The sequence below is a fragment of the Barbatula barbatula genome (assembly GCF_947034865.1).
Source record: "Barbatula barbatula genome assembly, chromosome: 7".
Taxonomy (NCBI): Eukaryota; Metazoa; Chordata; class Actinopteri; order Cypriniformes; family Nemacheilidae; genus Barbatula; species Barbatula barbatula.
This window is the reverse complement of record NC_136770.1, coordinates 23,092,256-23,119,027: the sequence shown is the minus strand read 5'-3', so window position 1 is coordinate 23,119,027 and position 26,772 is coordinate 23,092,256. Positions and strand designations below refer to the sequence as shown.

The 26,772-nt window shown below is 39.8% G+C and overlaps 1 protein-coding gene across 2 annotated transcripts; it reads left to right on the top strand.

Annotated features, from left to right (window-relative positions):
* Window positions 1-268: 268 nt before the first annotated feature.
* Window positions 269-26,415, top strand: phc2b (polyhomeotic homolog 2b). 2 transcript variants are annotated; one of them, XM_079460022.1, is made up of 15 exons: window positions 269-438; window positions 13,978-14,218; window positions 15,875-16,033; window positions 16,148-16,225; window positions 16,357-16,518; window positions 16,783-16,932; window positions 17,181-17,448; window positions 21,102-21,481; window positions 21,567-21,726; window positions 22,946-23,139; window positions 23,642-23,774; window positions 23,931-24,051; window positions 24,210-24,324; window positions 24,441-24,717; window positions 25,027-26,415. In XM_079460022.1, the coding sequence occupies exons 2-15, from the start codon at window positions 14,039-14,041 to the stop codon at window positions 25,179-25,181; spliced, it is 2,532 nt and encodes an 843-aa protein (XP_079316148.1). In that variant the 5' UTR covers window positions 269-438; window positions 13,978-14,038; the 3' UTR covers window positions 25,182-26,415. The 2 variants fall into 2 exon arrangements, with proteins under 2 accessions (XP_079316148.1, XP_079316149.1); XM_079460023.1 differs by having other exon boundaries at window positions 291-438; window positions 16,783-16,872.
* The last annotated feature ends 357 nt before the right edge of the window (window positions 26,416-26,772 follow it).

The window sequence follows — 26,772 nt, the reverse complement described above, 5'->3', positions numbered from 1 at the left end:
AAACAACCTGCGACAGCCCTTGCTTTTCGTCGTTTTGCGCTTAAACTTCGCCATCGCGCGTTTCAAGCTAGTCGCCATGATACCCCGGCGAGGAACGAAAGCCCTTTGTGTTGCCATGGTGCTGGTAGAGAGTGACGGAACAAGAAGCAGGGGAGGGATTTGCGAAGAAGGGGGAGGGACGCCACAGCACACCCTGCGTTCCCATTGGCTGTAGCGGTGTCACATGTGACCTTTGGAATGCAAATGCCTGATTCCCCCTCTACTCTCTCTCTCTCTCTATCTGTCTCTCTCTCTCTCGCTGTCTCTCTATCGCTGTCTCTCTCTCGCTCTAGTCTGCGGTAAGCTTACGGCACAAACACAACCCAGAAATGGTGTAGGATAGCCGGAAAGCAGGACGAAATCCAATCCTTGAAGGGAAAGGCAACGCCAGAGCACTAGGTAGGCATCATTTATGTGCACGGTGTGAAATGTACTCTTCCTTGTGGGGTTTCACACTAGCTGGGCAGGAATAAGGGAGTGTGAGTGTGTTTGTTTTCTTACTGCATGCTTCCAGACCTGTTTTAAAGGAGCCAGCCCAAATGTGACATTTCTGGAGACGACCGGGATCTTCTAGGGCACGGAAATCCTAATTCACACTGTTTACCTGCTATCTTTTAACTCACCATATGTTTACAGATTTGATGGACAACAAAAATATTCATTATGTATATAAAAAGCATTATGTGGTTACAAATCAATAATCGAACACAAATGTTCCTTTGAATGTCACTTTAAGTCAAGCACGCTCGCGTTTGGGACACCCATGAGTCTGGGGGGTCAGAGCCGGGTCACCATGCCCTTGGCATTCCTTATGACCCACATTAGTGTAGATTATATAGAACGGATACCATGTGAAGGGGTTTGCATGCCCGTGGAGCGATGGGATGATTGTGTGCATGTGCGTGTTTAAAGCGTGCTTCTCTCTAGTACTTCCAAGTTGGCGATGCGGCCACAGAACGACACAGCTGGAAGAGAAGCACAAATCAAGAACTTCTGCGTTTTATTGAGTCCAGAATGTTCTGATCTACGATTGCAAATGAAAGTTCCACTCCGCCACAAGCCGTCTTTCTTTACAACATTATGTTGATATTCAATGCCTTTGGCAAACCGAAGCGACTCTGGGCAGTTGACAAATAAACCCTGGACGTGTCGAAGAAAAACTAACAAGTCTCTGTTATGGTTTATTGGAAATATTAATAATATGACAATATATTGTTAACGCTTAAATTGATGCCATGTCGCACCATATGACGCATGTATGGTATATTTGTTAACTAACCATACAGATTTGATCATTATGTGGGTTCCCTGGGATTCTAACCCATCACCTTTGCGGTACTTGTGTTAAGCATCACCGATTGAACTATCTACATGCGTGAGCGACTACTTGCAACAAGTCATAAGGAAGATTTTTCTTCATAGAAGTGCAACTAAAATGTGTCGTGACATTATTTGAAACTGCCATTAAAAGCAAGATTTCCTCTTTTTTGATCGGACATTAACGCCCTGTTGCTCTGGGTGTTTAAATCCATCGAGCGAGACCGATTTAAAGCATCGCATTTGAACTAGATTTAAAGTGCTTTACCACATGAAACTCACCCCCTCAGTGCTTGTGTGTACCTGACCTGTAGCTCAGCTGGAAGATCACAGAGATATCATCTCGAAGATCGTGGGAACACACACACACTGATAAACAAATGCTAAAAAAGCATTCCTGTGCGTCAGTACTAGGAAGGCCAAGGTCATGGGTTCGATCCCGGGATTGCGCATACTCAGAAACGAATGTATAGTATAATGCAATGTAAGACGCGTTGGATAAAAGCATCTGCCACATGCGCACATGTAAAATGAATGAACTCTTGAATGTCAGTCACAAATTGGATGAAAACTGTGTGAATATGGCAGTGGCATTGCTAGGCAGTCACAATGGTGTTCCTAGGGTATTACAGGTGGTTTCTAAGGTATTCTTAGCCTCTGCTAACTAACCCTTTAAATTCTGCACAATTGTTGTTTCATGTTCAATCTCCCAATAGCTTAAAAAATAGAAGAAACTACTCGCAATAAACAACATAACATTTACAGCTAATTTGAGTTATTAGCTATTTTTAATAATAATATTAATCTTGGTTGATGTTATCTCATACCACTAATACCAGTACTACCAATTTTTTATCATTTTTTATTCGTATTCATGTATTAAAGGATGGAGGATGACAGAAATGTACTATAATACACATAACTACGTCTTCAGAGTTTAAAGACCTTACATAATGAAGCGTTATGTTTTATTACCCTACAATGAGCTCTTTCCATACACCACAGGTCACTTTGCATGGGATTCATCATGTTGTTTCTGCAGGAGCCCTAAACGGACAAACTGCTCTACAGAGCGCGTTTCGTAAAGGCCAAGAGGCGAAAATGTGACCACATCACCCTAGTGTTTTTCGAAAGGGATGGGTGAGCGGTGGAGTGAGCCGTTGGTTGCTGTACACTAAGACCTTCAACTAATGTTAACTTCTGATTTTAGAAATGTATTAGTAAATGTTTAAGTTAACATTAATAAATGTAAAAATGCTGTTAAAGTATTGTTTATTGTTAGTTAATTTTGACTGATGTTAACTAATTGAAACTTTGCAAACGGTTACCAGATTTATGTTCATAACTTGATTTATGGTTTGGAATTTACAACCAACCCCATCCCATAATCATTGGATAAGCTTGCGTTTACAGTGCCATCCTTTCATCTAATAATGCAGTATCTCTTTCTCTGGCTGCCTGTTAAAGTGCTTTTATTAAATAAACCATCAACTTCCTATGTGCATTGACCTAGAATTCTAGTGAGTGGGACTGAAGGTTAATTGCACTGGGAGGATGGCTTTGTGCACTTACTCTATCGTGAAGATTACTCGAAGGATTCAGAGTTTAGGTTTTAAGTGTGTCAGTTTTAGACAAATTTGTCACTGTGTAGCGTGTGTGTGTGCACCTGCCCCGAAGTTTAGATCTGTACGGTCCCAACAGATGAGAGCCCAGGCTGAAAAAAATGGGGGCCGCCGGATGATTGAGTAACGAAAATATGTGTCAAAATGAGTTGATTTCATCTTCGAAGCATAAGGAATATGAATCGAAATTATTTCCAGAAAAGATATGCAGCTGTTGCAGCCTGATGTCAAGGGGCGTTTGTAACTATCTTACGAGGTGGATGATTTGTATGAATTCGTACGATTTGAATCATGCAAAAATGTTTGACTATTAGAACAGGAAACAATGAAGCCCCACCCTTAAACCCAATAATACTTAAGAGCATGAATGAAATTCATGTGTGAAGGAGAATTGACGAATTCATGCAAAAAAGAAAAATACTCACGAATTGGAATGAGATTGTGTTGGCTGTTGCTTAAAAATCATAATTATTGTTAATAGTAATCATTTATTGTTAAATATATATTTTTTAATAAAGAAAACTTTAAAGGTCCAGTGTAAGAAATGTAGCGACATCTAGCGGTGAGGTAGCGAATTGCAACCAACAGCTAAGACCACCCCTCCCTTTCAAAGCACTATGGTGGCTGACATGAAACGAAGTTGTCTTCGGGTTTTTCACTTCTTTGTGGAAGGAGAACACATAATTACGAAACGCCAGCTTTACGGTAGTTTGTCTGCTCCTACTGTAGAAACAACATGACGAATTCCATGCGAGGGGATCCGCGGTGTATGTAGATAGAAATAGCTCATTCTAAGGTAGTAAAAACATAACGCTTCATAATGTAAGGTAGGGGTGTGCGTGAAGAGATATATGATGTGCGATAATATCGTAAATCTCGTTTTAACAATGTGCAAAATCATATAATCGAGTATATCATGTCTATTTTTGAAACGGTAGTATCTTAGTATGTGCATTAATGTTAATTTGAACATTGGTGTTTATCTCCTAAATGAATGTGTGTTTTGAATGACTTGGATGAAATAATGATTCAAATTAGCGTTTTGAACGAGTTGGCAAAAAAAAAACGATCTAGTGTAAAGGTTTGTTTTTCTTCATTCCTCAAAATATCTTAAATCGTTTTCCTACTTTGGCAGTCAATGGTGCTTCAGAACTGTTGGTTGCTAACATTATTTCAAAATATCTCTCTTTGTGTTCAACCGAACAAAGACATTTCTACATGTTTGGAATAACTAGAGAGTTAGTAATTCACTTCACTTCATATCTGTGATTACATTTATGTTTTTGGTCGATGCTTTTATTCAAAGTGACTTACAGTGCATTCAAGGTACAATTTTCGTCCATACAATGGATGTCAATGTTCACAGCCAAGGTTCAGTGTTTAGTGATCGTTCTTTAACAAATCTTTCTTTTAAGTTAAGTAATAGTCACAAAGGTCTACATGAGAATGAGTGAATGATGACAGGATTTGATGAGGAAATCTTTCTCGTTTTCTATTAATAATATCAACAATGAATGTCCTGGTAACATGTAAGTTGGAGCTAGAACAACTATAAGATGAAATCGCCTGCTTATCGTTAAAATGTCAGAATATCTAGAATTAATTTATTTGCCAATATCGCACAGCCCAATGTAAGGTCTTTATACGCCTCTGAACACGTAGTTTTGTATATTATATTGTATTTCTCAATAGATTCTCCAAAAAATTACACACAGCACCTTTAAAGCATTTAGTGAAAAATATAACTGACACACTAAACGCTACTAAAAATATTATTGATGAAAATGTCTGTATTTCACTATTGACTCGACTGAATAGGCAAAAAACAACCTTGTTTCACTTTTACGGTACATGTTCACAGATTCACAGATATGCCAGACTGTCTATATGATGTGACAATGTGTTGTGACGTCTAAATTCTCCAGTGTAACCGTGTTCTGCTTTGTAACTTCGTGACAGCGACTTCATACTCGGAGGACATGGGACGACGTTTTAAAAACACATTGTCTTTGAGTTTAACACTCAATGAGCTTACCCAGGGATGAAAAAGCAATGCACAGCAGCTTTTTGGCATAACGCCATTTCACAGCTCCATCCATAGTTGGATAGTGAAGAGAAAGTTGTAGGTCTATTGGTAAATGTTTGCGTCGGCAGCGGAAAGTCACGGGTTGGATTCAGGGAACAGACATACTGAGCAAATTTATAGCATTAAAAGCTTGAATGCAGCAAGTTGTATAGACGTTGAGTAAAAGCATCTGCCAAATACAAAGCATATCGGGACAGGACAATCTGACCGATTGAACATAAGGGAGGGTGTAAGAAACCTGTTCTGCAACAGTGACTGTTCAAATGTTTCTTGGAATAAAAACAGTTGTTTCCTTGTATCAAACAAAACGTAACGTTGTGTTCAGTCATGTTCTGCGTAAGTACGTAATGTAACCAGCCCTGAACCTAACCCAAAACATGAACCCGGCCCATTTTAAAAACACATAGTCAGCTCATATTATTTTGTATTTGGGAACCAAAATGTTAATAAAGAAGAAAATCCATGCAACATCCATTTTTTCCGGTCGTAATAAGGTTTTTGCTTCCAGCGGTGCTCATTACAAACCCTCATATCCTCGTTCCCATTAATAAGTATGAGGTGCCCCCGCTAAACCTATCTTAGTGGTCATCATCAGGGCACTATATTCACAGCCTTCTTAGGCCGAGTTAATCCATCTCCTCTGCATTGATGTCGGAGCTCTCCGTAGGGGAATAAAGTCACTTGGGAACGTCTGTCTGGCGCTGCAGCGGCTCTACGACCACAGAATGGGGTGCCGAGGGGGCACCAATTAAATGAGTCTCAGAGGAGAAACAGACGAGAGCGGGATAGCAGGAAGGTGAAAGGGGTTGCGGCGAGACTTTTCTCCGGCGTAAGCTGCCATTAGTCAAGTGGGGGCCATTGACAAGCGATGTATTGGTTAGGTTGTTCAGGTTAGAACGCAACATAATGGATATAGATTGATAAGACCGGAAAACGGATTTTATTTGTTTATTTATTGCTTGTTCTCTTAACAGATAAGAGTGGAGGACAGTCGAGTGTGTGAAAATGCAGTTTGAGAAACTTGTGCTTATGTCTCCCGCGTCTCAGATATTTCTCCTCAGAAAGAGTCTTTCTCACAAGTATCTTCGTTCGAGGTTCAGATGAGATCGCCACAATGTCTCAAACTGAGCTCAGATTTGTCAAGTTTGCGATATCTTAATATGAACTCGAACATTTCTCATCATATTTATAGCATGTCCAAATTATTCTACAATTTACAGTCATTTTACACCTCCATACTCTAATCAATTTTAGCTGAAACACAACTGAGAAACCAGGAATAAATAAATACTGTATGTAAAATATATTGTAATTATTTGCATTGCATTTGCAAAGGTTTTTTCATGCATGAAAAAACGGTATTATTTTTATTTTGCATGTTTATTTTCCTTAGTTAAATTTGTATTTCCCCTCATTTATATCAAATGATTTTGTTTTAATTTAGTCTAAAAGTAATCTATCAGTTAGGGCTTACAAATGATTCATCTCATCCAGAATAAAAGTTTGTCTTTACATAATATATGTACGTGTAATGTGCATATTAATTTTGCTGTTGTAAACACAAAAACATACACATACTTGTACATGCTTTATTTTGAAAATGTTTAGATGTGTTCATTTATATTTGCCAATAAGTTAAAATACATAATAAATGTTTAATATTTTTCTTAAATATATGCATGTGTGTGTGTTTTTTAAAATAAATAAATAATACACGCAGTACACAAACATATATTATGTAAACACAAACGTTTATTCTGGAAGCGATTAATCGCGATTAATCATTTAACACCCCGAATATCTGTGATTACATTTATGTTTTTGGTCGATGCTTTTATTCAAAGTGACTCACAGTGCATTCAAGGTACACATTTGATCAGTATGTGTGTCCCCTGGATCGAACCCATGGCGTTTATGATGCAAGCACAATACTCTACCAATTGAGCTTCAGAAACACAAACCCTTCTCTGTGTTTGTTACCGGAGACAAGATAACTATGGGTGAAGCTCCATCATATCAGCAGACACTGACAACAACTGAAGCTGAGACTAGTTAGTGTTGTCACTCATAGGTTTGCTGCATGCTCTCCAGCAGTCGATTAAATGCCCTCGTCGAATCCAAATTCAGTGATGTGAGAGACATCATGGAATCAGCATTCCTCCTCAATGGTACCCGGTCTCTTCTCGCCCCCTCCGTCGCTTCTGGTGGCCGCCCGCCCCCGCCACGTTTCCCCACCCCCCGCTCATTTCATGCTGAGTGGATGAGCGAGTAACTAATATGGATCAGACCCAGACCAGACAGACTGCAGCACCCCCATCCCAGCCCATCTCATCACCGGTTTACGGCTTCGCCCGTCTCTCCTGTCCGTGTTTTTTACCTTCATAATCATTCTCCTCTCTCTTCTCCTCTCATCGGCTCATCCGTCATGATGAAACCATGTTAGATGGCCACATCTGTATGTAGCCCTCATGTTTTTATTCTCTGTTTATCTCATTCTCACGTCCATGTGGTCTAGATGAGGTACATGAAGCATTGAAGACGAAACAAGGGAGGGACGGTGGATAATGTTATGAGGGAGAATGAATGAGGTAGATGGGAAACCGGAGGATTGACACAAAAAGAACGTTTTGCTTTTTGCCATATCTTGCCATATTGGCAGGTAAATGATAAAAAGGATGTTTTGTTTTTAGTGACCAGTTCGTGTGTCTCTGAATATGGATTTGATTTAAACCGTGGACTGTTTGGCGCTCCAAAAATTGGAAGCCAATGAGTAAAAACACTTTTTTAATGGCTGACATCTGAATAAAGTGTGTGCATAGACATATAGTTTATTAGGGCAGTCAAACGATTAATCGTGATTAATCGAGAATAAAGTTTGTGTTTACGTTATACTGTATATGTCTGTGTGCTATGCATATTCATTTTGTATTTATAAACACAAAAACAAACATACATATATAGACCTATCAAGAAAATATTTTATTCTGTTTTTGCGATTAATCGTGGTTATAATTTTCAAATTCTTGTTTGTGTTTTTCCTTTAAGTAACTGCTCAACGGCACTAAAATAGCTTGCAAAACGTTTTCTATCATATTACGTGTTCCAGTAGTTGCGTTCCTTAGAAAAAACAACACCGCTTTATGTTTTTCTAACATCGCTCACCAGCAATGAAATGTCTTGCAATTCATATTTTCATTTATGCAGAAGGATGTGTACACATAACTGCGTTTTCTAAAGGATGTTATTTTCACCTTCTTTCCGTTCTCATTCCTATCTAACCTTACCCGTTCCTTCTGTTCCACCTTAATTTCCCCGGCCCCTCCAAAAGCTAATCTATATGCTAATAAGAAGATGGCAATCAATGACGTCCCGGCCCGTCGGCGTGCAATCAATATGATATTATGTAGGCAGAACAGATGAAGGAATCCATTTCAAAATAACACACTCATGATCAGGTATTACACAATAAGTGGCTCAATTTATTTTCGAGACAGTATCTTTCTCCGGGGTCGGGACGGGGCCTTCCTCGTACGCGCAATTTCAATTTAGATTTGGCATGAATGTTTTTGGTTGCACCTAGAAATGTCATTTTGTTTTTGGTATCTTTAAAGTGTACTTTAAAATAATCTTATGTGCCTGTGGTGTGTTTTTATAAGTGTGTGGTTTGCCGGTGGTGGCGGGGATTTACCCTTTGCTAAGCGAAGCTTTAATTACTGATTATTAAAAGAGGTTCTCGACAGCACACAGCACTTAATCATCGGAGACTGTGAACCACAGTGTATTCACATTTTATCATGTTTGTCCTTGGTGTTTCCTCTCGAGCTTTTAGGCCTGCTGTATAAAGGATACCTACACACAAAATGGTCATTGAAACGTATGCATGTATTCAAATTATTCTTTATAGTTTTAGTACTTTTGTTTACATTATTATTAACCATCATTTTTGTATATATATATTATGTTCAGTTTGTTTTATTTCAGTGTTAGTTTAGTTTTCGTTGATTTCCAGTTCCACTTTTTTGCGTATATAGCTCGCGCAGAAATTCTCATTTTCATATAAAATTGGTCACATAATACGTAGGCTCACATTTTATTTGATTTCACGAAAATTTTCAAATACTTGCACCTATAAAAATCCTGTGCGCACACATTGCGATTTATGAAAAATACACAGCTTAAACATATGCGCACCCCACTCTTGTGTTTGCACTTTCAAGCATATAAAAGGAAGTAGATATTGGAGGTTGCCAGGGTGTTGCTATGCGGATGCTAGGGCTGTGCAATTAATCGTAATCGTCAGTTTTGGCCTTCATCAATTGCAAAAACAAAGTAATCGAGGCAAACGATTATTGTGCCGCATTCCATTTTGCAAGGCTCCTCTCTTTTCTTGTAGTATAGATCCACAGCGCACCCTTTTCTTAACACTTCATCACGAGTGCTATTTATTTTTCAGTGAAATTCAGAGTTTAAAAGCCACGTTTTTTCTATTTCCTGTGTTGTTTTAAGGGTTAAAGAGTAATCGTGTTAAATAATCGCGATTGTTTTTTTGTCATAATCGAGCAGCCCTAGCGGATGCAACGATGTTCTGATGACTGGTTTTTAGTGTGTTGCTTTGTGGTTACCGGATGGTCTTGCCGGATGGTCAAAAACTATTTTTTATTCATGTTATCATGGATGTAAACATCCACGTGAAAGATGCATACCGAGTATATTCACCATGGTTTTTTCCAGGACAGGTTTCTGTATTGGCAGCACAACTATCACCGGTGAATATTCTGAAGCAGGTGGAGGGGGCTCGGTGGTTATAGAAAAATCATTACCATCATCCTCATTAGTGCAGAGCCAATTGTCCAATCGGCACACAGTTCTGCAATGGGGATCCAAAAGGCACCCCCAGTTGGCTGTCGCTAGGAAACCACAGAAATGAAGGGGGGGCTTGCATGTGTGTGTTAGAGAGACACAGGCAGAAGAGAGAGAGAGAGAGAGAGAGAGAGACTGTGCGTGACAACTGGGACGTGGATGTTAGCGTGATCGGGAAGGACTGGGGTGCACACGCACACTAGACAAAGAAGCATCAGGGTCCTGAGGGATGGGGCTCACCACGGGGCCGAACGGAGCTCGTGCAGCCCCTCAGAAAAGGTAGGAGCTGGGCTTTGTCTGGTAGATGGGTTAACCCGGACGCTGGGCATGCATATTGATGCATGTCTGCTGTCATCCATTCGGATCCTCATGTCTCATATCACTTGAACTTTTCTAGCTCTGATCGTTTCTGTCCTGTTACTCCCGTGTCGGGCTGTTAGTTTGGGCTGTGTTTGGAATTACTCGCAGACTTATTTCTAGTCTGGCTAATGGTGACAGTATGTTTATTCGAGTTTAAACTGTGCGCTGAAGAACGCTTGAACCATCAAGACTATATTGAATGAATGGCATCCCATGATGCATTTCCACCAGATTGATGGAGTTCTCTGTTTCGTTTCATTTAAGTAACTAAAATTGCTTCGGAGTGTTAAAATTCACTACGAGTACGGCGGTCTAAAATGGATTTGGGTACATTTGTTGAGAAATGTTTGAGTTCATATTGGGATATGCAATAATATTGCATTTTGTTTGTAGACCTGACAAATCCGAGCTCAGTTTGTGACATTGTTGAGATCTCTGTTGAAACTCATTTAAAAAGTCATTTTGTGAGATTTCTGCCTCCCGTTCTCAGGAGAAATATATGAGACGAAAGAGAATAAGCAGGATTTTCCATTTGCTCTTCGTGATTTTATGTATAGGGAAAATAACCTGAGATATTAGAAATATCTCATCTTAGTTGTGAGTTTATGTTGTAAGAGGGGTTTGACACTTTCACATGTTTGACAAACACTCTTTAAAACAGGTGCTTCAGAAACTTCTTCCTTTTGGTTTCATAAAGAACATTTAACATCTGAAAAACGTTTCTGTTTCACTAAGAAAGCTTCAGATTATAAAAAGGTAAGAAAGAGATGAAAGTGGAACCAGAGAATAAGCACCTTTATTTTTAAGAGTGTACTTTATAAAATCGCTCCCCGAATTCTTTGTAAGTCGCTTTGGATAAAAGCGTCTGCTAAATGACTAAATGTAAATAAAATACTGGGTTGTTTCAATGGTTTGGTCAAATATGGACAAACCTAACCGTTGGGTAAAATGAACCTAGAAAATGTCCACATTTGACCCAACCATGTGTTGAAATAGTATTGCTTAAGATGTGTTTAACGCCCTTATCTGTCTCAAAAGATGTTTAATATGAATAAAACTCTGTATAATATGTAAGGGACAACTATGAATAAAACATTTATCGGTTGATTTCTCCACCGAAACTTTAATACAATGATTAAAGGGAAGTTCACCCAAAAATAAAAATTTGTTCACGCTCCTGTTGTCCAAAACCTGTATCTGACTTTTTCCCCCTGTGGAAAACCAAAAGAAGGTATTTTGAGAAATGTCTCAGTCATACAATGGTGGTCAATGAGGGTTAACGTGGTTTGGTTACCAACGTTCTTCACAATATCTTCCTTCGTGTTCTGCAGAAGAAAGTCGTATTGTTGTGGCATGACGCGAGAGTGAGTAAATGATGAAAACATGTTCATTGTTGGGTGAACTATCCCTTTAATGCTTTTTTAATTCCGCTTCCTTGTTCCCGCACAGATGTCCCAGTAGTCTGTCCATGAATACATATTAATGAGACTCAGGACTTATATTTAGATTATCTAATTATAATGGCCAAACTCCATTACTTTTCGAGACCGCAGGAAATAGCTTAGGGGGAGGGATCGGGGATATTACACCATCTCTTGGCATAATAACAGATCCATAAAGGGAACGGGGGAGAAGAGTGTGTGTGGGGGGCCGGGTTGGGGGGGTTCAGGCCTAATGGTTTGTTGTGGGTAAAGAGGGGGCGAGACGGGGTATCTAAGGGAGGGGTTGAAGTGTGTGAGGTTAGTGGCTCTCCACCACGTGTGCGAGTAATTAAATGAGTATAATTGAAACCATGCCACACTTCCCCCCCCCAAGACCGCCACCCCAAGTTATTCTCCTCACCCCCCATTTCAGTTTCATTATTATTTCCCCCATGAGGAAGAAACTCATAGAGGGACTCCGGAAGAACACTCCGGCTCTGTTAAGACGCCCCGTGGCGACCCAAGTGATCCAGGTTAGATGGCGACTGTTTATATACTTAAACCGGGACGATCACGCGGTTAGCGTTAAGAGGATGTGAAAAAACAATAGTGTAATAACTGATGTGACTAACAGTGCATTACATTTTTGTAACATGTGGGACTTGAACCCACAACCTGTGATGCCAATCCAATTTAGCCACAGGAACACTTGAAAGATTGTATGTGAACATGCTGGAATTAAACAAGAATTACATTTATATGATTGTTGCTAAACCAAAAGCCGCCGCATGGGCCCAGTCCTCCACTTTGCTTCACGGGTGTCAATACAACAGGAACTTTTATTTTGTTATTACATGTATCACTATATTATATTGTGTCTTTGATTGTGTGTCCAGCCTTTTGACATTTATTTAAAATCTGTAATTCGTACATTTTTCCTCTGTAGCGTAAAATCGGAGGATACTTTTACGATACGAAATATCTTCACATTTATTCATTTAGCAGACGCTTTCATCCAAACCGACACTCTTATGTGCACCGTAACATAAAGGTGCTTCACGATGCCTTAGAGGAACCTTCTTCGTCTAAATGATTCCTTAAAGATCCTTTGTATTTCACCATGAGTTTACTGTAAAAAAAAACAACGTAATTTTAAAGAGTTTTCACATATAATTTCCCAAAGACTGTAATTAAAAAAAAATCTAATGTTTTTTTTAAACAAGAAAAAAGGGGAAAACATTTACATTTTATGGGAAAAAAACTGTCTTTAAAAACTGTCAACTTACAGTAAAAGACAGCAAAGAAAAAACAGAGGAAAATGTGAGTTTAAAATATTTTTTATACAGTGTTCCTTCTGGAGAATATAACAGCTTTAAAGAAGCTTTGTCTAAATGCATCTTGTATGGCTTCGCTGTGAAGAACCTTTTAAGCACCTTTATTTTTTAAGATGCTGTTAAATGACGTCAAACTGACATTTCACTCAACAGCTCAACTTATACACCAATTTTAAAAGCTTACTATTGTGTCTCATTGCAAGATGAGACCACACTGATCTTTAATGTACTCGCCAACCCCTGATGTATGTTTATTTCTAACAGAGTGGATTTAAAGATGTACAGCACAAGCACGCGTTTTAAGTCTTTCTAGTTTCATTGTTTTCATTTGACATAAAACCAGCGGTTCATACAGTTGAACTCAGGTGATCGTATCTTCACCTGTGGTTACTCTTATAGGACACCTGTATATATACTTAATAGATGATATATATATGAAGGACTTTATAAAGCTACTAGAATGACTTCAGGATTAGTTGAAAGTTAATTGTAGTTGCAAAAATGAACAGTGACATGTTATACATGCCATTTACATCTCCTTATTTGGAACTTAATGCAGTGACATGTAAGTATGATGTTTTACAGGAGCTCAGCTGGTTGTGCATGCTGGAAATGCAAATAGTAAATTGTAAAATGTATAGCTTGAATGCACTCAGTTGTTTCGAATTCAAGCGCTTGCCAAACGTATACATTTAAATGTTAAACCATGCTTTGGGGCAACTGCAGAAAAGCTGTCAAGCTGTTTATTTGGATGTCTATTTTTCCATGTGATTATTGTTTGACAACCTCAAATGTAGCGCTATATCATTAATAAAGAGGCAAGTCTATATTTGACTCGATATCAGAATATATTTTCATTCATTCGTGTACGTGTTACATGTTACATGTTTATTTCACGAGACATCCACTCAAACATATTATGCATTTCCTTCCCTCAGCTTGCGTCGAGTGTGGCAGCGGGGAGGTCGGGGTTCAAAGGTGAAGCATCGGGGTGGCACGATGGAGGGCGAGCACAGCGCGCCCGCCTCCAGTGCCAGCAGCAGCACGGGTACCAGTACCTCCGCCACAAACTCAACCAGCTCCACCAGCAGCTCCACGGCCAGCACCACCACCAGTGGAAGACAAGCCATTCCCCAGATATCTGTGTACAGCGGCATTCCTGACCGACAAACTGTGCAGGTCCGTATCACACCTGAAAACACACCAACCTCTTAGGAAAGAGATGCTCTTAAAGGTGCACTGCGTTATTTTTATTTATCTTCAAAGCACATACAGTGGTCTCGAACTGTATGTTGGCCCCTGTTGGAATAACAGCAGTGTCATGTAGAAATATGCGATTTGCATTTAACCAAGTTAGGATTCAGAGAGCAAGTACTTGGTTGGCAGCCCGCCACGTTTATAAACTCATGCATTAACAAACTTCAGTTCAATACTCTCACTGCATTGCTTTCTCACCCGATTTATTATTGGCCTACTAGTTAACACTGACACCTGCTGCTGTGTTTGGGAACTGCAGTACATGGGAAGGACAAGAAAGACCACCATCACAGATATGTATTTATATCTTAAGCCTGTTTTAGTTACTGGTACAGACCTTTGACCTCTCCCTACAAAAAACTTTGAGGGGTAATCACTGGTCAAATGTGATATTTATGCAAGACTCAGTTGTGATAATAATATGAAATGTTGATATGTTCAAATCAAAATCATTTGAACTTAATATTTAATCCTATTTTATCCCTAATAAAGTTTTCAATAAAAACAATATTTTAAAAGTTTACATTTTGAAGGACATTATGATCTGCCTGTAATTTAAAAGCATCAGGTATTATCAGTTCTGATAATTTCACGAGCGTTCGGTTCATGCTCCACTTTACTCGGGAAGAGACCAGGGGTCATGATGTTGGTTGCCTAGCAACTGTGTGATTATGTGCAGTTAAGTCATAAAAACCGCACCGCTGTACTTGAAGGAGATGATCTGTAATGAGGGTTACTGATGAGGTAAATGCCACGAAAGCACAATTAAGTGCGTTTATGCTCATCGGTTGTACGGTGAAGCTGCTCTTTGATTCTGATTAAAGGTTTGTGGTGATATTCATTCGAGGTATTTTGTCATTTTGTGTTTATATTGGTCTGAAGGCCTTTTCCTATATATCTTCTTTTTTAAATATTTTTATAGAAAAACGAAATGTATATTCTAAATATCGTCGCTATCCTTGGATGTCCAAATTCAGTTCTTTTCAGGAAGTGAAACAAACACTGAACTTTTCTAAAGGTTTAGATAGCGTGTTCTCAAAGTTGACAAGCACTTTTTAGTACTTTTTATTGGTTAGATATTTACAAAAACCAGTGACAAACATTAAGGGTGACTATGAATGATGGCAAAAAAATTTAATCCCGAAATATGGAGATACGAGGTTTCAGAAGGACAGCAGCGATAAACAATAAAATCAAGTTTTACTAATACAGACGTGTGATTTATTTGGCGTTTTTAAATATTGTCTACAATGTCAAATTGAACTGTTATCCTCTCCTATGTTATTCAATTAATTGTCTTGACATACAGTCTATAGCTCATTATTAATGCTTATTTTATAACTAGAATTTACTTGTAAAGAGTCCGTCAGATGTACTGTAGATCTCTCTCTCAAAGAACTTTATTGCCACAGTTGTTTTAAGTACAATGTTGCCAATGCATCAACATACATGCATGAAAACTTGAGAAACAACAACAAATAAAAGATTAAAACAATTAAATAAATATTATTCTTAATCAGGAACTAATAAAGCGCTCTACTGTTTATAACACAATATTTTGTGTGTGTTGAATTGCAGGTGATCCAGCAGGCCTTGCAGCGGCAGCCCAACACCGCGGCGCAGTACCTGCAGCAGATGTATGCGGCTCAACAGCAGCATCTGATGCTACAGACGGCCGCATTACAGCAGCAGCACCTCAGTACAGCGCAGCTGCAGAGTCTGGCAGCCGTGCAGCAGGTGGGAAGCATCTCCTGAACAAAATCAACATCCCGGAACAGAAGAAATTACTCCTTTAATGCGTTTTATTGAGCAGCGTAAGGTGCTTTTTTACAGGATTTATTTTTCTCTCAGGCCAGTTTTGCAGCCGGTAGACAGAGTTCGAACCAGAACGGGACCTCTTCTACTCAGAGCGGACCATCGCAGACCACAGTAAGCGTTATTACTTTTATAACTATCAATTTTGATTCACGAGGAACACTGATAAAAGGAAAGGACGTGTGCCATCAAATGCATCAATGTCAAAGATTCTGAGGGTTTTCCTGCGTCTCTCACTCCCACAGATTAATTTAACCACTTCCCCCACCACGGCTCAGTTGATCAGTCGTGCCCAGAGCATAAACTCCGCCCCTTCTGGGATCTCCCAGCAAGCTGTGTTGCTTGGCAATGCAACCAGCTCCACCTTGACAGCGAGCCAAGCCCAGATGTACCTGCGGGCACAGATGGTAAGCACTCTCGCGGACCCAGAAGCGCAAGCGTCCGGCTGTTCGCAGAACTGCCTTTTAATTCTCGCCGTGGCAGGCGGGCATAGAGCCATTCCTATGATGTATAGCTGTACGTCTGGAATTTGACACATCAAAATGTACACTGCTATATAGGCTGTACCGTGCTGTATATTGTCCAAATGTTTTGAAACACTGTACGATGGGTAGATTTCCGACAACATAACACTGAAGAGTGTCTTCGTTTGTGTGTGTCTGTTTGTACAGGCTCAGCAAAGCAACCTGGTACACGTGGCCAGGAGTCTGGGCCGAGCCGTTCCTCTCTCCTCACAGCTGATCCTCGCACCCACAGCCACAGTAACCGCTCTGCAGTCCGACACTAACGCAGTCAACAGCACACACTCTGCATCTGCACAGGTACACACACATATAGAGACTGATACACAGCCTTAGATAAGTACTAAAACACACACACAGCCTATCAATACTACACATTTACATCTGCGCAATACAGTCCAATAATAACCAAAGGCACGTTTCCATCACAAGTCGATCTGCATTTTAAAACTCCAACACCACCTTAGCTCTCATTATTAAATGATGACATTATAAACATTCATACGTTCACATTCACCTTTCACATTTTTGCTCTGTGTCTTGGCCAGGTACAAAATCTCACCCTGCGCAACCAGCAGGGGGCGTCTTCCACCTCTTCGGGCCTTCAGGCTCTTAGTTTAAAGCAGACCCCGGTCTCCATCCAACCCACCCCGCTCATCAAGACGGTCTCCAGCTCAGGTGCCGGAGCCGGGAAGAGCAACCTGACCACGGCTTCCTCAGAGGACAAGAAGAAAGGAGAGAGTGAAGCACAGACGGAAATGAAAGCGTTGAACATGAGCCGTAGTGTCTGCTCTTCACATCCCCTGATCGCACCAGGTACACATTATACAGATTATATACAGCTCCCACCAAAAGGGTTATATGCACAAAATGTCAATACATTCGATAAAAACATAGCTTTTCCCCAAAATACTTTTACTTTTTCTCACTTTGTCTCGAGGTAAATTATACTGAGGTGACCCAGCAGAGCTTCAAATCCCATCAAATCCTAAATTGTAGATTTATTTATTTATCAATTTTGAAAGTTTTCAAATGCTCAAAACAAATAGTATTTGAAGAGATACTTCACCCAAAAATGAAAATTCTGTCATCCTTTACTCACCTTCCAGTTGTTTCGAATGTGTATACATTTCTTTCTACTCATTTGGAGCAACTCGAATGACAGAACTTTCATTTTTAGGAGAAGTATCCCTTTAAGGTAAGTTCCTCCAAAGTTATTATAGTTTACTAAACTAAATTGAAATCTATCAATACATTGCTGTTAATTGAAATAGCTTCCGTTGTTTACCTCATCTGTAAATCGCTTTGGATAAAATGACTAAATGTAAATGAAATCTAATAAAATAACAATCTAAATATTCTTTTAAACACTTTAACTAAAGGAAAATATATATGATGTTTTAACAGTAAACCGAAGCGTGTTTAAGTTGAGTTGCAAAAATATGAAAATGATTAGAAACCAAACAAAAACTTAAAATGAAATAAAAATATATTCAACTTTATATACAGTAGACTAGCAACATATAAAATAAATAAACATAAAAATATTAATAAAACTTGAAAATTAAATGAACATAAGTTTGTGTTCATCTAACATCGGATCAAATGGTTTTAACCATTAAGTCATTTTGCCACTTTGAAGGGAAGACGAGTCGCATCTAAGCTCGTAGAAATGTCTGTGAATTGTCTTGTGAAAGGTGGCGTGATTGACTTACGGTAAACAGTAATGTATCCTGACGCACACTAAGCGCTCCATAAAGACACAGCCCCAGCCGTCAGCTCATTGTTTCACAAACTATGCGTCAAATAAAATCCACCTGAGGCTACATTTGTTCTGCATGGCTTATGTTCAAGTGTTTTAATGCACACATGGCCTTTGAAGGACACTCGTGTTATCCAAATGGTTCGTCACAATCTGACATGCACGCCATCCATCATCCGTCAGGTCTGTAATCTTAACCCTTCACACGGAACAATTAAACCACACGTTTAGAAACGAGTACCGGGGCGTGCCCAAGCTTGCTGGAGCTGCGGGATGATGCAAAAAAGGACTTTGTGTTTTTACAAAGGGGGCGTCTTTGCTTAGCTGCAGTGTCTAGAATGGTAAACAGTACGTTTTAAATGGAATTCAAACTGTTAGATTGTGACTCTTGTTTTGTTTTTGGGACATCTAAGAGCTTTACCTTTGTCACATCACATCTGTGTCATGCAGCAGTCACAGGTGCTTGATGTATGATACCGCATGTGTGTGTACACAAATGACAAAAAAAGCTAAATGAATAAAGGAGAGAGAGGGTTACGAGTGGCTCTTCAATCTGGAGAGTTGTGTAAACAACCACCTGGTGTGTGTGTGTGTACGTGTGTGTGCCTGCAGGGATAAATGTTGTTGCTATGGTATTGAGCTCCAGAGTGCCGCTGCGGTTGTTGTGATGTGTCTCGATGCCTTTTTCTCCAGTGCATCATTAACATCATTCATAGCAATGAAAACACATACTGTTTTTTCTCATGAGCTCATAAGCAGCAAATTATGAGTGTTCGCTTTTCAGAAGTGTCTCAGTATTCCCGTTACCGAACCTTTGAATAGCGTTCAGTACAATTTCTGTAGAAGTTACAGTATTACTGGCCGCACAGTAACTTACTGTAGATTTACATTTATGTCATTTACCGGCAACAGTTTGTTCAAAGATAAATGATCATTAAACAAGTCTTTATCCATACAGAAAGAAACTATAAAATAACAGCCTCATGCAAAGCTTTCTGGGAACCAAAATTAGAAAAAAGCTTTATGGAAAAAAGGTTTATGTGGATTTCTGGTTCCCAGACTGTTTCTGTAAAGATAAAGACTTGTTAATATTCATTGATCTTTGAACAAGCTGTTGCCAATAAATTAGATAAATATAAATCTACAGTAAGTTACTGGCATCTAACTACAGCAAAAATGTTTACGGTGTATGAACACTTATAACATGAATATTTGTTGTAATGAACATCCTTTTCCAAGACCCGTTCCAAGGACGGTAACCTTACAGTTTTATAAACGTAATCCACACCAATATACACACAACTACACGTCCTATATTACTTTTTCCAGAAAACATTTATAGCCAAACAAAATCTATTCAAACGCGCTTTAGATGTCGTCTAAGATTTGCAAATGGATCAGAAACTATGCTGAATTTGTTATGTTCTAATGCTGCTAAAACATATTTTGCAAACACCCACACGTTGCGGCTCACAAAGAAAATGTGAATGATAAAGCGCCAAGAAACATTGTAACACTCCTGCTGTGTGCTGTACTGAAAAAGTACATTTGTTTTTCTTTTAGAGCGGATGCTTTCAAGGAAAACCGTGTTGCTTTGCAGTTGCTTTTTCATAGAATGGAAGACAACGGGAAAATTTCTCTTTTCAAAAACGATTGAACAATTGTTTATTATAGAGCTATAAAATGATATGGGTCTATTGTTGTTTTGACCGTGAAACTAGATTGGATAGAATTTTGACCGTCTAAATCTTTGACTTTGGATCTTGGCAAACACGAGCACAGTCTGACACGTTGTTGAGAGTTTACAGGAGACACGTGTGAGATTCATGTGTTGACATGAATCGGTTGCTGGAGGACTTTCACAGTTTTAAACATACATGGGATGTTTCGTGCCGATGCTCGGCGTAGAGCAGAAAGTCATGGAGGAAAGTTTGGGGTTTTCCAGTATTGCTCTCTGAAGGGAAAAACTCATTAACCCCTTCTTTCTGAACATCCGGAAATAAGACGGAGTGAGAGAAATGAACGCAGTCATCTACACACATCCCACATCACTCAGTCTCTTCTGTTCGTGTTATAAAGACGCTTCAGATTCCTGCATCTCTTTTGTTTTGTGTGTGCTTGAATATCTTCATTTATTATGACATGATAAATGATGTGTTTTATTTAATGTTTATTCTTCCTATTGTTGTCAATGCTTTGATAAAATGCTTTTTATTATGTGATAACTGTGATATTTTTTTTACAAATTACAGTTTTTAAGATATAATCTGTAGCTTTTTTCAAATGAACAAAATTGTTCTTGTGCATGGATATACTGATTTACTCATCTTATCCTGATTCACAACAATAAGCTTTGAATGATGAATTATAATTGACGCTTTCTGTCAAATTTAGCTTTTTGTTATTTGACTTCAACACATGTAAAGTATGTAAAGGAACCAGTCATTTTATGTTTCAAACAGACACTGTCATTTCTAAACCATTACTACTGTATTGCCAAAGTTGACAAGCACGTTTAAATACTTTTTATTGATTCAATATTTGCAAAACCCAGTGGCAAACATGGGTTTGGAAATATGGAGGTTTCCGAAGGACAGCAGCGATATGTTTACAGTTGTCATTTTGTTAGCTCTTCGTATAATGTGAGGTGATGTTTAACCGTGTATGTTTGTAACTCGAAGTGTTTGTCTGTGGTTTCTGATTCCAGCGTACGCTCAGATCCAACCCCAGGCCCTGATTAAACAACAGCCTCAACAGTTTATCATTCATCCACAAGCCCCGCCCACTTCTAGAACCCAGCCCCAAATACTACAGACCGCCTCCGTCCAGCCTCACCAACAAACAGCCTCATTGGCCATCCAGAACACCACGCAGACCTCCACCGTAGCAGGGATCATTCCGGTTCTCCCCAAACCGGCAATTTACACCCAGGGATCGACGCAAAGTCAACAAGCTACCATCTTCCATTCCACCATTAGCCATCACGGCATCAGTCAACATTGCTCTCACTTGGGCCTGGCGCACGCTAAAGCGCAACCGGTGCAGCTGACAGCCATCAACCTTCAGATCCAACCCGCGCAAAGCCAGGTAAAGGGATGTTAACTAGATATAGGGCACCATTTCATGTTTTATAAACGTGAGACGCGACTAATTGTTCTGTCTCTCTGTTTAGGCTTCACGACTAGCTCAGGATGACAAGGATAAACCCACATCTTTAGTTTTAAGAGAGATTTGCCCACCGGTGCAAGTGCATCCGACGACGACATCCCAGGGCACAGACCCTCCAGAACAATCCAAAGCTAATACTGTCAACGCTACGTCTCAAACGCAAGGTACAGTGACAGAAAAAAACACAAGAAAAAGAGATACGTAATGAATAATACAGAATTAGAAATGAGCGAAGAAACGAATTGAGAACGATGACAGGCTTGCGTGAACTATCCCTTCAAGTGTCCGAAGGCCACTATCCAAAATCCCAGGCAGTTCAGGGAATAAAACCACCACAGGCACGCTATAATACAAGCCTTCCCACTCCCACACTGTAAAGAGGATTTCTCTTCATGTTTACGCTCCGCCGGGGAATAGGAAGACGTGGGAAGACCGAGAGCGGTGTGTGATTCCCATTAAACAAGGGCCAGAACCGACCGGTCACGTGACTCTAGAGGTTCCATCCAAGCCCAGCTTGAAACAGTGTGGGCTGCCTTAACCGGTAGATCCACTTGCTTGGTATCTCCGACACATATCGCATGACTCTTGCCAAGTCACAATGACTCGACAGCCAAGTGAGATTTCATTTCTCCACACATTTCCAGAGCGAAATGCGACCGGTGCATAGAAATACTGCTCCCTGATAATGGTGCATTTAAAGGCTTACACACAGACACTCCGTTAAAGAACCAGAGTCGTGTGATCTACCAGTTAAGTCTGCTGCCAGCCTTGGGAAACGATGATCCGCCTTTCTGGCAGAATGTGGAGGATGCGAGTGCGCGTGGGCGCGGGGCGCTACATAAGGCGCGGAGCGCACGCTTCGAGTTGCGTGGAAGTGAACGCGTGGCGCAGGCTCGTTCACTGTCGGCATCAGGGGTGGTGGGGATGAGACTTCCCTCGTGTTTTGAGGCGGATCTGAAACGCGCGCTTCGGGCAGATGACTTAATATTGCGCATCGTGGGTAAGCCGTGTTTTCTCGTGTGGAGTTTAGATCATTCGAGCGAATCGATTATATATGAAGACTTCTAAAGGCACGCCTTTAAAACGCGACGCGTCTGACGCGCACGCGTTTGTTGATAATCACACAGTCATCGTTCTGTTTAAAATGCGGTTTTGAAAGCAACTTCAATCTAATATGTTGTTTGACTTTTTTCAGGGTCGCTTTGGTTCATTTTAAATTCTTATAAAACATGTTTTCATTGTGTGTAATCGCATTTCATCGAAAGCGCTTTGAGCTTTTAAATGTTTAAAGCGCATTTCTCGTGTTATTGGCGACCGCGCTGTTTGTGCGGCTGATGTTGTCGTGGTTGCTATGGTGACGACTCGGATGCTGTTTGCCTCCAGGCTCCGTGGAGACAGCGCGCGAACCCGCGGAAGCGCAGATGACCCCGGGAGCCTCGAACGATGCGCCGGCGGTCGTGACCGGAAGCGCACCGCAAAACGGCGAGAACAAACCGCCTCAGGCCATAGTAAAGCCGCACGTGCTGACGCATGTCATCGAGGGCTTCGTTATCCAGGAGGGAGCCGAGCCGTTTCCGGTGAGTACGGAGCCATTGTGATGTAAACCGGATGCCAATATTTTTTAAAAATACTAACCTCACTATTCTTAGCTTTGTATACTGTGCTAGGCTTTAATGGACTAGATTTGATGCATTTTGTTGCATTATGCTTCCAATGTTTCCCCATCTGTAAGTCGCTTTGGATAAAAGCGTCTGTTAAATGACTAAATGTAAAAGTTAAACACACAGGGAGGTTTCCAGGACCGGGTTTACGATTAGTCCCAAACAAACTTACAGGTGCCTTGATCGAAAACAACTTATGTTTAAACATATTATATATACCAGTGATGTGTAAACTAGGGCCTATTCCTGGCTTAAACGATAGCCTTTCCGGGAAACCGCCGCATTCTTCTCAATTTCTTTTTTTAAATAAAAGTAAACGTGTATTATATCTTACATGTTCACTCATCAGCATACTGAAACTAGTTTTATCAAGTCATTGTATGTTCAGCAATGCTAAAGTTAACCTCTGTATTGTCAGGTGGAGAGACCGCCTGTTCGGGCAGACAGCCCCAAGAAACCAGACACGCAGCTTCCCTCTGATCCAGAGAAAACAACCAGCAGCAATTCCTTCAGTGCCACAAACTCAGACACAGAGGAGACCGGACCACAAGGTGAAACATCATGGTTTTGGAAGATGTTGGAAAAATATTCTGTTGTGACACCCGATATGTTTTTTATATTCTGCCCCATTCTAAAGCAGGTTTAAAAAGCCAACACAACCTGTCAGAAATGAGCACGTGTTGTATAATGTTGTTTTGTTTCATCAGACACGAGAGCTCAGGAGGAGCCAGAAGAGCCCAAGCTCACCTGTGAACTCTGCGGATGGGTCGATTTTGCCTATAAATTCAGGGGGTCAAAACGGTTCTGTTCCATGGTCTGCGCTAAAAGGTAAAGCGGCGACAGATTTATGTTTGTTTACCGTAACATTTAGACACACCTGGAAAATGATCATGAATTTTAGAAAGTTCACAACATGGTTCTTGTTTTTAAACGAGTGTTCCCTCATTCCAAGTGCTACCAAAGTTATCGTTCATGTTCTTCATCAGGTACAATGTTGGTTGCACAAAGCGGATTGGTCTGTTCCACCCAGACAGAACTAAAACAGCCAATCGGTGGAGGAGAAGATCTCACAGTCACAGAGGCAGGGAGGCCAAAAAACAGGTGAACTTAACCTATTAACAGATGCTGGTTATTGAATTGTGGCACTTCATTTCATCTATGCGTGAATGTTACATTTCATCTATTATAAATAACCAAGATTTTTGTTTTCTCTCCAGAGGCTCTCTGTGTCTCAGCAATCTCAGGGCGAATCCGTGTCCTCACCACTTCAATCTCAGCCCAGTCAAGGAGAGTCCAGCCCCTGTTCAGATATCTCCAGCTATGAGGAGGCAACGTCTCCGCTCTCTGCAGCCAGTTCTGGACCAATCGTGTCTCAGGGTGGGGTCGTCGCTAATGATCGCGAAGAACTTCCTCTCCTCCGTCAGCACTTCCTGCCGTGTGACCCCACCAAATGGAATGTGCAAGAGGTGTTTGAGTTTATCCGCTCTTTGCCCGGTACGTATTCATTGAGATGTGAAAATCTCTTTATTTGTCCATCAATTAGCATCCCTAGGGTGGAGATCTTAGCAACTGACCCTAGCAACCACATCATCATCACACCATCATATAATGCCTTATATATTCCTTCTTTTAGACTTTAATGCCAACACTTAAAGTTTGACTTAACAATCATATTTATTTACAAATGGCTTTTGTTTATCCAAACAGACATATAAAGGCCTTTATTTTTGTCCATTTGCTGTTTACCATTTCATCATATTTCCAAGGTTACAGTCTCTCTTTTTATTGTTGCGATTATCGCAGGTTGCCAGGAGATTGCAGATGAGTTTCGTGCTCAGGAGATCGACGGACAGGCCTTGCTGCTGTTGAAGGAAGACCACCTAATGAGTGCCATGAATATTAAATTGGGACCCGCCCTAAAGATCTTCGCCCGCATAAACATGCTAAAAGATTCCTAGTCTAAAATTTGACACCCCAACTGCACTACAACATTTTTTATTATATAAATAAATATATCTTTGTGAAGTGTAAACCTGCACTTCATCGTCACAAGAACCGAAGTGAATTCAGCCAGTAAATGACTCGCCTCCCTATGAAGAATCGCACAATTGATTTGAACCAAATGGATTTAAAAATGATGGATCAGAGATTTGTGAGTAGCAGGTGATGTGGCTTAACCTGGTGCTCGGAAATATTTGGGTATTGAAGATTAAACGCGGCTGAAGCCCGAACAGAAACATGATGTGGGTTCATAATCCCACATTCTGTATATCTGAACTGTACATGATTTTTTATTGTTTTCAGGTATGACTTTTATTCTTGCGTCTTATTGTACATGGCAGAAGCTTTTGTATAAATGTTAAAGTAAATTATTCTGACCTTTGTGTGTGAGTATTTGTAACAGGGTTGTATCGCAGCAAATCGGTGCTATTTATCTGTCACGTTTTGCTTTCAGAGAACTTGAATAATAGAAGCACAGAAACATTATTAGGTTTTAACCTAAAAAATGATACCAACAGTTTGGAAACGTTCCTGTCAACGTCATCTCATTTTGTGTGTCAGTACAGACATGCTCGGTCCTTCTTAACCTGGTTCTGAGATGCACATGAGATTGTATTTAACTTGGACATTGAGAATGATGCTGTGTGGTTTTAATCGTGCTCTGATTTATCATCGTATGTTGATAGGATTGTGATGTGTTTTTGTTAAGTTCATTTTTTTGTGAAATGCCTGTATTTATCAGAGGAATCAAATTTGTAATATAACATTTTTAATGAAGGATTCATGTCTCCATGCATTTTTTTAAAGAAGTGTATTATACTCAGATTCATGTATTATTTTAGTCCGAGACTCAAACATGTATCCATTTTATTTAACAGATGTACCAGTTACTTTTTACCTGATCCAAATGACATTTTAGTGTGTGTCGTTGGTGTATGATGTATGACATAGTTGTGGTTAACAATCTGGTTAACAAACTCTCAATTCAATATATTTATTGTTTAAGCACGAACTGTCATTTAACGAATTACTATATGACTCTAAACCTTTATGTAGTGTACATAAACAAATTTTGTCCAGAAACCTTTTGATAACTTTATGCCGAGTGTGTTGTAGTAAAATAAACCGCCACAAGGTGGCACACGTGCATTTATGCATGATGGCAAGGACATAAAGTACTTTTAAAGACATAACATTTCTACATATTTATTTAAACAAATCAAAAATACATTTAACCCTCTGGGTCTCTTCGTTTAGGGCTTAAACTTGGCTCCTTCGCGGTCAAAAGTGACCAAAGCCTCCTTTTTTCAGGAAAATCAAAGTAATCAATGTTTTTTTGTTTAATAATAGCATTTTTAGATAAATTGATGTTTATGCAATAACTATTTCCCATTTTAACCCACTGAAAACATTAAACAATTATTTAAATATATTTTTTAAAGAATATTTCAATTAATGCATTATTTAGGAAACAGACCAGCCTATTGGACATTTTTTATTAGAGCCTTCTGGTTGTAAGAAAAGCAAAAACGTGTAGTGGCATGTGTA